The sequence below is a fragment of the Rattus norvegicus genome, chromosome 7 (assembly GCF_036323735.1).
Source record: "Rattus norvegicus strain BN/NHsdMcwi chromosome 7, GRCr8, whole genome shotgun sequence".
NCBI lineage: Eukaryota > Metazoa > Chordata > Mammalia > Rodentia > Muridae > Rattus > Rattus norvegicus.
Window position 1 is genome coordinate 109096448 of NC_086025.1, and position 12077 is coordinate 109108524.

Genomic DNA, 12077 nt, shown 5'->3' on the forward strand with positions numbered 1-12077 from the left:
ACATTTCCAGCTTTGACTAGAATCTGATCTCTGTGAGGGAGAATCCATTGAAAACCACCCGTCTGTATTCTAGGATGTCCTAGCTAACTTAGCTTTTATTAAAACTGCCTGTCTGTGTGAAACAAGCTCCCCACTGCCTACCTCCTGCCCCATGCTGGCTAACTAATCATCTTAGCTTCTGTTAAAATGGCCTGCTTTAAACTGCCGACTTCCTCAGAGCTTCTTGTGCCCGAGATGCCAGGATGTGGTTTCAGCCTTTACACTCTCTATTCTAGACACTGGGGGCCACAACTAGGTAACCACCACTTTGATGTAGTCCCAGATGTCTGGAATAAAGACTTGCAATTGGCTTTTCACTCGGTGTGAATGTGTGAGTGGCCATCTCTGGTGATCTCCCAGTAATATCTGTTACAGTGGCCTAGAAGACTACAGAAGCTTTGGACCTGCTGACATAAAAATTTAGCTCTCACCTCAAAGGGGATCGAAAGTAGTTCATTCTGAAGCCAAATATGAATGAGGGTGGTCTGGGGGAAAGCCTGAGTTTAAATTTGCTAAGTTATTTCTCTGATAGTAAAATGAGCCAATTCAAGTCAGATTTTTTTTAAAAAGTATATATATATATATATATATATATATATATATATATATATAATATTATTATATATTGACCCCCAACGACCAAGGCCAGAGATATCACTGGGAGGAAAGAAAGTCATAGAGAGAGAGAGAGAGAGAGAGAGAGAGAGAGAGGAGAGAGGAGAGAAGGAAGGGGAGCAGAGACCAAAATGTCTGGATTCTATAGGGAACAGCCTTTGGGGAAGGGCAACCAGCCTCTGGGCTAGAAAGTTCAGGGTTGAGGGCAGGGTAGGCCAGGTAAGGACTGAGGGATGCTGGGAGAATTTAGAGGCCAGGTCTGCTTTGGTATGTAAAAATATGCACCTCAGTTCCTTGTACCCTGGGTCTGAAAACAAACAACCCCAAGTTCCATGGATCAATACGATGAAGTTTTTATATTAAGGACAAAAGAAAAGCCCTAAATCGAGGTACTTCTCAACACGAGTTAAAACATCAGGTGAAGAGGTTACAGTGAATTCAGGACGCCTCTGCTATAGACTCCAGGTGGTGTCTGATGACTCCTGGTTGGAGGAAGCTGGGGTTTTATTAATGCATTCCTAAAGCTTCTGTTAGTCACAGGATGTTAGATTAGAGGAGCAGTGGCCATGGAATGACTGTTTAGGGTGGTAAAGATAAACAGCACTAACCTTGAGCCTGCAGCACTCTCACCTCTGCAGTCTCAGAAGTTCTGTTCTGTTACCAGCTTTGTAGATGATTCAGTGCAAGGTGCAGATCCTTTATTGAAACTTCCCTTCCAAGTCCTCACCCCCCCACTTCCTGGTACACATCTGGTTTGCCACCACTTAAGGCCTAGTAGAAAGAATATAATACCTGTGGCCTTGGTAAGAGATAGGACATTCTGGGTTGCTCCAAAGATTAGAACATTTTGTATCAGTGTCCTCCCTTCCGCCCTTGAAGAGAGTTACTCAGTTAATCACCTGGCCAAGAGACAGCCTTCATTCACTTAGACCTGTTAATCACCTGTCCAAGAGTCCACTGTTTCCCCCCAACCCAACCCCCCCCCCACCGAGGGAAGGCTGATTCACCTAGAGTCATGCTACAATGGGATATGGTTCTGTTATAAAAAGGAACAGAGTACTGAATGGTGGGAACTGGGGGTGCGCCCTAGAATATGTGAAAGAAGCCAGGCACAGAAGGTGTGCACTGCTTGGCTCTGTTTACACAAAGTATTCAGAACAGATGAATTTATAAAGGTGGAGAGAAGATTGTCAGGGGTTGGGGGAGGGGGTGAAGAGTGGAGTGGCATTTCCTGTGGAGCAATGGAAAGGTGGGGTTACAGTCAGCACAGACACAGGAGGCTTTTTACCTGGGCACCGGAATTATGAACACATGTCCTGTTTGTACAGTAAGTGCCATTTCTTAAGAGCCATTTCTCCAGCCCAGGCTGGGCTCAGACTCATGCTCTTCCTGCTTGCACGACCCCAGTGCTGGGATTTCACGTTGTTGCACAACTACTACCTTAAGCTTAAGGTTTTTTCTCATGTCCAGGGACTCTGTTCCTTCTTGTAGTCTGGTTTAAGACACCATCACCAAATCTAGGTTGAAGGAGTTTTCCTGTTTGGTAACGACGACTGTAGTTTTGTTACTGAACGCAGTGGGTTTGTCCCAAAGAAACGGCTCAGGAAAGACAGGAAGAGAGGAAATGAGAGTCCCAACGCTCATCTTTCTAAACAAAGCAGGAGAGTAAGGGAGACTTTGCAGGCTGAGCTCCTATGTCGGGGCAGAAAAGGGCCCAGACTCAACCCCATTCATCTACAGAGAGGAGCTCCCTTAGAGGCAGAATTTAGCATGGCAGTCAGCAAGGTTAGGGTCTGGTGAGGAAGATAGGAGATTTGGGCTGGGTCTATGTGGCTTTCTTTGAAGGGAATTATCTGAAACAAACAAGCAACCTGAGGGAGGTGCAGCTTTCCTCCTTAAAAGCCAAAGAACTTGTTATTGAGTTACAGCTAAGCTCTTTGGGTGAAACTGTGGATGTACTTGGGTTTATTTTATTTTATTTCATTGGTATGATGTGTGAGGGAAGCATCACTCGATTCTGAATTTACCCAGCTACCCCAGCCCCAGCTGTGCAAACACTGTTCTCACCACAGACAGACAAGCCACGACCCTTACAAATCACCTGAGCATGTACATGAGTATGAGCTTCGGGACTCTGCTCGCTCCCGTGCGGCTGTTTGTATTGTACTAGTTTTTGTTTTGTATTTTTGTTTCCCTTGAGACAGGATCTCAAGTAAATCAGGAACTTGCTAAGAACTTGAGGGTGCCCTTGAACTTCTGACCCTCCTGCCCCTGCCTTCAGACTCCTGGGATTACAGTCTTGTCCCACAAAATCCTGTGAATTTTGTGAATTTTAGTAGGAGCTGACCCTTGCCTTATTCCTTCCCTCCCTCTCTTCCCTGTCCTCCCTTCCTCCCTTCCTTCTCCTCTGTCTCTCCACCCTCCACCTCCACCCTCCACCCTCCACCCTCCACCCTCCACCCTCCACCCTCCACCCTCCACCCTCCACCCTCCACCCTCCACCCTCCACCCTCCACCTGACAATCTAAGTTGGAGCCCAGGGATTCACACAAGAGAAGGAGAATTCCTGTAAGTTGCCTTCTGACTTCCACACATGCACCTCTTACACGCACGTGTGCACATAAACATACAATTAATAAATAATAAATTATCAATTAATTAATAAATGAAATAAAAAAAACCCTCCTATTTTTAAGTCTAGAGTACCCTTCCATTTATTCAGGCCCACTTCATTTTTTTCATGGCTTTTAATGTCCCTCTTGTGCCACTCTGTTTAAACTTATTCTGAGGTGTCCACTTCTTCTTTAGGTTACTTGTAAAAAGAAGTGTTCCCTTCACTTGGTCTTGCTCTTCATCAGTAATCTATAAATACCACACTGCCTTTGTGTGTTGACCTCATGTCCAGACTTTTGGCTGATTTTCCCCCCTTAGCTCTTCCTACTTTTTCCAGAACCTTACTGATGGTTCTGATTTTTCCAGGTAAACCCTTTAATAGAGGCTGTGGAGAGCAGGGCATGGAGAACACACACATGATCCCAGCATGGAAGGATCTCAAGTTCAAGGCCAGACTGGGTATAAGAGGGTTGGAGGCAAGAGCCAGGGAGCCTTGGGGGCAGAGTTAGTTCCTCTCCATGACCAGCGGGTGGCGTTTCACCCCATGCGTTCAGTTGGTTGTCTCTGTACACCTCCATGGCCTGATCTCTTCTTATAGGACATCATTCCAGTTGGGTAAGATCTGCTCTAATGGTCCCACTTTGTCTTAGGTGAACTTCATTAATAGCCCTGTGGCAATACGGCCGAGACATTAGGGACCCTAGGGACTCAGGACTTCAGCACATGAAGCTGCAAAATTTGAAGATTGAAAAGCTGCTTTGAATTTTCTTCCATTGCTTGTTCATGTTTGTGATGGTTTGTATGTGTGCAGTCCAGGGAGTGGCACTATTAGGAGTTTTGTCCTTGACTGAGGAGGTGTGTCACTGTGGGTGTGGGCTTTAAGACCCTCATCCTAGCTGCCTGGAAGTCAGTCTTCTCCTGTCTGCCTTTGGAATAACAGGTGGAACTTTAAACTCCTGGAGCCCCACGTCTGCTTGAATGCTACAACACTCCTGCCTTGATGATAATGGACTGAACCTCTGAACCTGTAAGCCAGCCCAAATAAATCTTGTCCTTCTAAGAGTTGTCTTGGTCATGGTGTTTGTTCACAGCAGTAAAACCCTAAGACATTGTTTCTGCTGTGTGGCCCAGAATGACCTTAAACTTATGTTTAGCTGTCTCAGCCTCCCGAGTGCTGGAATCACAGGTATACCCCACCTGGTTCAGCTACGTCATTTGAAGTAAGGCTTCACGTTGGATAATATAACATATTGGTTTTTACTTTACAATGTAAGTAAACAGAACTGGCTGGATTCTGACAGTGTTTCCTTTCACCCAGAGATGGAGCCTTTATTGATCCACTTTGGTGGGGAAAGGCAAGACACTTGTTTTCTTTGTGAATAAAGAATCGGATAGTGAAGGAAAGGCAGTGTGGATGTTGGAAGTTGAGTAAGATGGGTACCAGGCAGACTAAGTAAGAAGATTCAGGTGAACACTGCAGCCTGGACCACCAGGGGGAGCCTCGGCCATGTGTAGTCCTGAATGAGTTATGGGGCAGGAAGCCTTTGAGGAGGGAATGCAGATTCCAGCAAGTGCTGCAGCTCCTCCCTCAGAAACCACAGTCTGGGCGCACTGGGCTGTTGCTGGGCACGGCCCCTGGCTGTGTGGGATCCAAGCACAATTGCCACTCCCAGGAGTCATGACCGGCCCGCTCCTGGTGCTCTGGGCATCTCTGGTGTCTGTGGAGCTCACCCGAGGCTTGATGGCCACTGTAGTGCCAGGTAAGGGCTGGACAGGGGTGGAGGAGGATGGGGAAGGGTGGGAGGGGCTTCTGGCCTGTGCTCCCCACCCACTGTCCCACGTTGTTGTCCACAGCACGAAATCTGAGCTGCTTCCAGTGCTTCAAGGTTCGCAGGGCCAGCCTGTGTCATCCCATGGAGTGCCAGCCTAGCGAAAAAGTCTGCGTGAGCAATGAGGTTCTTCTTTACACGAGTGAGTCTTTTCTCCGGCCTGGATATCTTCAGGCCGGTTGGCAAGGGAGGGTCCTGGTTCCACACTGCATCCTGTAGGTGCTGGACAATACGGGAAGGTGTTGTTTGAATGTGGCTGCTCTTTTTCTCGTCCAATTTCCGTGTCAATTCATATGTCACTGCCTCTAGAGCTCTCTCCTCAGGACAAAAGGTGTGATGTGACATAGAATTCCCAAATGATACAGGCAGGGAGGGATGGGTGTGGCAAGGCCACCCCCACATGTAGGGCATAACTCGGAATTGTAGAGGCAGTGGGACCTGAGGTAATATCAGCCTGAGGATACTGGAACAAAAGCCAACACTTTACTTGTCCCTTCTCCCTGGAAAGGAAAAAATATGAAAATGAGCACACCCATGGTGGAGGTAGTCACTTGGACCTGGATCTAGTTCCCTGGGGCCCTGCAGAGGCCTCAGAGTTACCTCCTCTCTGAGGTAAAAGTCCTGAGCCTTGTTACAGAGTAATTTTTAAACTTGAGGCATCTCCTGTTTCCTCAAGCCTATTGCTGAGAATAAAGGCTCGAGCTGGCCTAGGACAAACCCCTGGAAGGTGCAGTAGAGTTTGAGCCCCAGCAGGGCTGTCCTTCGCAGTAATATCCACAGGTACTTCAGGCTGCCTCTTAAGTGTTTCCTCCTTTTGTAGTTATGTTATGTCAGGTTAAAGCCACCATTTCCCAAGTGGAATTCTCCCAAGGAGAGCAGCTGGTTCTCACCAGTGGCAGTCCTGCCCTAGGGTCTCTTTTTCTTATTACCGAGAAGGGATTTGTTGTAGTTGAAGATTTGGAAACTTTCTGTAAGTTTTCTTAGCCTTTCACCTTTGTCCCTCCCCCCACCAACCCCAGATCAAAGATTTTAGTCAGTCGATCTTGAGCTGGGGAGTAACGACTGGTAGCCCTGTGCAGGGGTTGGGCTCTCAGGACTCCTTTGGGGCTAAGTGTTCTGGAAGATTCTGACACACTCACTAGGGGAGGACTGTTCTGGGCTTCCAAGGAGGCCACAAGCTCTGCTAGAACATCTTTAGCCATCCCAAGTTCTAGACCACCAAGTAATGTACTCTTTGGTAACCAGGTCTTTTCTGTTTTTGCCTACTCCACCTCCTGGGTCAGCAGGGGCTGTGCAGAGACCCCTCAGCTCTTTGCCAGGTTAGTGGTGACTCTGAGGAGCAGAGCTTCAGATACTCTGTGGGTCTGGGCTGTGAAAGGGCAGCAGCAGGGCCAGATCCAGCCATCCACACTGCATGCCCCCCTCCCATCCGCTCTAGCTTCAGGGTTCGAGGATCACACGCTGTCTCTGTTCTTCTGCAGGTACAAAGAGCAGGACTCAGATCAGCAAGCGCTGTGCCATCACTTGTCCCAACTCCAACGATCTCTTTGAGTGGTCAGTGAAAAATATTCAGGCCAGGATCACCAGACGATGCTGTTCGTGGGATCACTGCAACAGAGCACCTGACAGCTGGGAGGGGTTCAGAGCCTTACCAGGGAGGCTCCTGCTGCCAATGGGTCTGGGCCTCTTCTGCATCCTGTTGTGAGAAACATTGTCCTGGGATACCCTTCCCTGACACACACAGCCTCAAACCCCACCTTCATCCATTCCAGGACTTACAAGGCAAAGCACAGTCCCTGAGCTAGAAGGGAGGACACCATACCCTTTGCTTAGGACCCAGGAGCCTGCTCCTACCTAACATCCTGGCCCACAAAGAATAAAACCCTTCTGCTCCTCATGGAGATGGACAAGGAATTTTTCCAAAGCAGGCCACGGGCTTCTTCAAGAAAGCCCTGGACCTTTAGCACACGGTCAAACACTATGAGAGGCAGATGGACTTGAAGAAGCCAGAGGTGCAGGACATTCTGACACTGCTCTTCCTGTGTCCCCTGTTCATGCACGGGAACTGGGACATCTCACTCCTCAGAGACAGTAAACTGCTGCTTCCCCACAGCCTGGCTCCTGATCCTTCAATGCCTCACTGCCCCAGGGACCCAGCTTTCAGTACAGCCTTCTATGGCTAGAGCAGCCAGGATCTGCAAGGAACCATCCAGACAGTTACACTCAACACAGAGCTGTCCCTGAAGCCTGAGGTCCAGCATAGGGAGAGCGGGTGAGCTTGCAATCCAAACTCAGATGTGGAGTCCAGGGAGGGCTGACTCACCACTGTATGAGGAAGGGGTGGGGACAGAATCTGGAGTGCCACAACACAGGAGAGAATGCCAAGGTGGTCTAAAAACACATCTGGTTGTGGCTTCACTGCAGAAAGTGAAGCCTGGTGGACATGACTAGTACCTGGCCTTGGAAGGGTTCCTGGGTAAGGGCAAAGGTAAGAAGCACAGAGAGCGGTGAGGAGACTGATTAAGGCTGGTCAGGCCGAGTGGGCTCTACTGGCCATGAAGTGCCTGCCCAAGAAAACAGGGAGGTTGCTGGGAGGCCCATGGTATGGGACAGATGTATTATTCTATCCCTGCTGTGACCACATGGCTAGTCAGCAACAACTTAAGGAAAAAGTATTTGGCCCATGGTTTGCCCCATCATGATAGGGAAGGCACTATGGAGCCCAGCCCCCTGCAGTGAGAGTGCAGGCTGTTGACTTTAGAATGGACTAGAAAGCTGAGAGGGGGAGTTGGGACCAGGGTCCAGGTGAAAACTTCAAGCCCGCACCCCCAACCTCCTGAAAGTTCCACAGCCTCCCAAAATACTCCTACCAGCTGGTGGAAAAGGTTTAAAACCTGACCCTGTAGGGGACATTTCTGATTCAGTCCCAGCCTTTGGGTGTGTGTGGGTTCTTAGTCCCAGATCCTTACATCTGACCACTCTGGTCCACACACACCTGCCTGCTTCCCTGACCCTGCTCTCCAGGTTCATGTACTACACTCTCAGCTGAGGTGGCTGGGGGTGGGGAGTACATTATAACCTCCACCCAGGACCCTGCAGTTTCTTCCTAACCAGTGATTGATATATCCCATAGCCCTTCAGTGGTCCGGCGTCTGTGTTCCCAGGGTCCCCGACTAAAGCAAGACCTTCTCTGCAGTTCTGGGTTTTCACACAGAGTTTAGTCCCACTCACTCCCCACACTGACCACAGTAGTGCCAAATCCACTGCTTAGTGACCCAGGGGAGGGGTCATGGATGCTGGGAGTCTCTGGGTACCAGGCCTCGGATATCCTCCTTGGTTTATGCTAAGGAAGCAGGTACTAAGAGGACCATCTTGCCATGATAGCATGGGCTGGGTACCTCCTTGGAGCCAAATTGTCTTGAAAAATATTACATACAAGTGTCACCAGGGTCCGTTGCAGGCGAAGCGGGTATTTGAGATCAACAAGGCCTTTCTCAGCCTAGATGTGCTTGATCGAGGTTCTAAGGTGCCCAGCCAATCAATAGTCATCAATATTCAAACTGAGACAGATGCCTTGGAGTTCTTGGTCTCATACATCTATGTCTCACATAAGTGGGCGAAGAGAGAATGCAAAATTTACCAAGAAAAGAGCAAGTAAGACTCCCAGCATGGAGAGGAGCCAGGGAAGACACTGTGAGTAGCCTTGTGGAGAGGCTCTTTTCAAAATAAGAATTGTAGATAGAAGTAGGCAAAGATTAGGGTAGTTTTAGTGAAATGGATTAATTCTCCAGACACAGCCTAGGCCAAGACAATGCCTCCCCAGTGCAGCCAGGAGAGAATCTCGCACCATTTGCCCAACTTAGAATAATCGCACGGCAAACCCTCCTCCGGTCCATAGCTGACTCGCTTCTTTATCTACTCACTTCGATGCACGAGCTTGTCACAATAATCTTGACAGGTGCTGCCAGTCACAGCACTGCAGGTAATGCTGGTCCCCGACTTTGGCTTTTGTTTTCTCCTCCCTGGTAAATTATTCTCTCTATGTGCCATGATCAGATTGTAGTTTTACCATAGAACTTTTCCCTGTAGTGCCTATGGACAGCTGACTGCAATATCACTGGTGAGTTGATCCCTAGGGGAGCTCATCCACCCAACCTCCGTATCACTTACTCTACACCCTTTGGAGTTGTGCCTAAGTTCCTCTTCTGGACAGAGCCAGCAGCTACTTGGTGGTAGTAAAAATGGATTTGTAGTCATGTGCCACATGTTAGACAAGAGGTTAAACTAAAGGTCAAACAACCATGACCATACAAATGGCAGAGGAAGCCATACACAAAGCACCTAATAGCCTGAGTGTGGCAGGAAGCTTTCAAGGCTTTAACTCAAAACTCAGTTGCAAGCCTTTCATTTCAGCCACTCAGGAGGCAGAGGCCCATGGATAGGAAAAGTTCAGACAGCAGTGGCCACCACCAAACCAAACAACAAATGCCTAAGGTCTGAGGGAAGGGAACTCACATCTCCAAGTGGATGGGCTGAGGTCCGCGCACCCAGACTGCAGTCAACTCTGGGCTGCCTTCGCTCTTTTTCCTGTGAACCCGATTTGACTTCTTCATGGGTGGAAAGTGTCCTTGCATGCTGTCTACAGCTCCAGGTCTCCAGCCAAAAGGAGAGAGTTGAGATAACAGCAAAATGGCTGAAGCAATCAAGGGATGGGTCTTTGGGAAGCAATCCCATCACAGGGCTTCAGGCCAGCAGTGGGTCCAAACATTACCGAGGCTTAGGAAATTGAGTTGATCGGTGCCATCATCCATAGCAGGTGGATTAGTACCTGCAACACAGACCACAGTGTCTGCTGAAGCAAAGGCACTGGTCCATCACAGTCAAAAGTGTTCAGCTTCACAGCACCAAATTCACTTCTTAGACTAAATAAAGACTGTGCAAACCTCAATAACAAGGACAAGAATGCTTGTCTTAGTCAGGGTTTCTACTCCTGCACAAAACATCATGACCAAGAAACAAGTTGGGGGGAAAGGGTTTATTCAGTTTCCACTTCCACATTTCTATTCATCACCAAAGGAAGTCAGGACTGGAACACAAGCAGGGCAGGAAGCAGGAGCTGAAGCAGAGGCCATGGAGGGATGTTACTCACTGGCTTGCTTCCCCTGGCTTGCTCAACTTGCTCTCTTATAGAACCCAAGACACCAGCCCAGGAATGGTACCACCCATGATGGGCCCTCCCACCCTTGATCACTAATTGAGAAAATGCCTTACAGCTGGATCTCATGGAGGCATTTCTTCAAGGGAGGCCCCTTTCTCCGTGATAACTCCAGCTTGGGTCAAGTTGACACACAAATCCAGCCAGTACAGTGCGCAATAGATGTGAGGTGGTTTGAGAGAGAGACATCCCCCATAGGCTCAGGAATTGTGAGCTTGGTTCCCGGTTGGCAGTGATGCTAGAGATGGAACACTTAGGCAGTGCAACCTTGCTGGAGGAAGTACGTCCTTTGGGGGACAGGTTTTCAGAGTTCATGGTCTAATTCCACTTCCAAACCATCCCTGCCCCTCCCTCTCCTCCTTCCCACCCTCTGCATTGTGTTTGCTATTGACTGCTCCCTGTTCCAGATGCCTGCTGCCATGGCTCTCCTGCCATTCTAGACTCTTCTTCTGGAATTGTTAACCCAAATAAAGTCTTTTTGCTGTAAGTTGCTTTTGCCCAGGATGGTTTATCACAGAAACAAAAAGAGACTGATAACATATGCCAGGGCTGAGATGACATGGAAGATGGGATGCTAAGAAAACATAGCATCTTCACACACACACACACACACACACACACACACACACACACACACACACACACATGTATATGGGAAATGTGTATATATATATATATTTTTGTATACATATACACATACATATACTATATAGACACATATAGATACATATGCACACACATACACACATAAACACACACACGCACACACATGTATATGGGAAATGTGTATATACATATATACATGTACACATATATATACTATATATAGACACATGTAGACACATTCGTGCACACACATATTTATATACATATATGTATATGGGAAGTGCATATATATATAAGTGTATATATACACATACACACATATATACACTACGTATAGACACATATAGACACATATGCACACACACACACACACACACACACATTTACATGATTTAGGTATGCATGGGAAATCGTAAAGCTTACCAAGGTAATAGGACATAAAATAATGTCTAGATGTAAGCAAATTATGTAAAGATACCACTGCCATTAAAGGAAAAAAGGGAAAAAAGGGTCCAACATCAGTTCGGAAGTTACAGCTGACTTGAACACAGACAGAAGAAACAGGGAAGACATGAGCAGCTTAACACCTGAAATCCTGATGAGTGTGTAGCAGGTCTGGGGGAGGTAGTGGAGAAATAGCATGGGCAGAAAGAAACATTAGAGGAAATGACAGCTGGGGGTGCGGGTGGAGGTGGGGGTAGCTCAGTGGTGGAATGGCTCACCCAGCCTGTGAGACTCTGAGGTGGATCCCTGACCCAAGGAAGAAAGACAGGCAAGAAAGTAGGAAAATTTTCTCATCTCAGAGAAAGGCATAAGTAAATGCTTGAGAGGTCCAGAATCCATGAACTCTAAACAGATTAAATCCACATGTGTTAAAGAAACACATACATGATGTACCACATATCATAGTCACAAGCTACAGGTTTTAATGGAGAGAAGTTGAGACATAAGGGAAGGTCATGGCCATGCTAGCCCTGGACAGAGCGGGGTGGGAGTATGGGATGGCATTCAGAGGGCAGGCACAGAGACGAGACCTCACATTCCTAAAGGGTGGAGGTCATCGAAAAAGTCAAGTCTGAGGTCCTGCTCTGAATTTAAGAGGCATGGGTAGGACAAGCTAGTGAGGTGAAGCCTAGAGGAGGTGTGGGGAGCAGGTGTCA

At 47.9% G+C, this 12077-nt stretch overlaps 2 protein-coding genes across 2 annotated transcripts in view; one reads left to right on the top strand and one right to left on the bottom strand.

Annotated features, from left to right (window-relative positions):
* The window catches only part of Ly6cl1 (Ly6-C antigen like 1), a 94884-nt gene extending 93490 nt beyond the window's left edge, over positions 1–1394 (bottom strand). The window contains exon 1 of the mRNA XM_063264151.1: positions 1263–1394. The gene's annotated coding sequence lies outside the window, so the exon portion shown is untranslated. The remainder of the gene's footprint in view (positions 1–1262) is intronic.
* A 3518-nt stretch (positions 1395–4912) lies between these two features.
* On the top strand, positions 4913–6993 carry Ly6l (lymphocyte antigen 6 family member L). The gene is made up of 3 exons (NM_001408784.1): positions 4913–5027; positions 5122–5238; positions 6578–6993. The coding sequence occupies exons 1-3, from the start codon at positions 4946–4948 to the stop codon at positions 6799–6801; spliced, it is 423 nt and encodes a 140-aa protein (NP_001395713.1). The 5' UTR covers positions 4913–4945; the 3' UTR covers positions 6802–6993.
* Positions 6994–12077: the final 5084 nt, after the last annotated feature.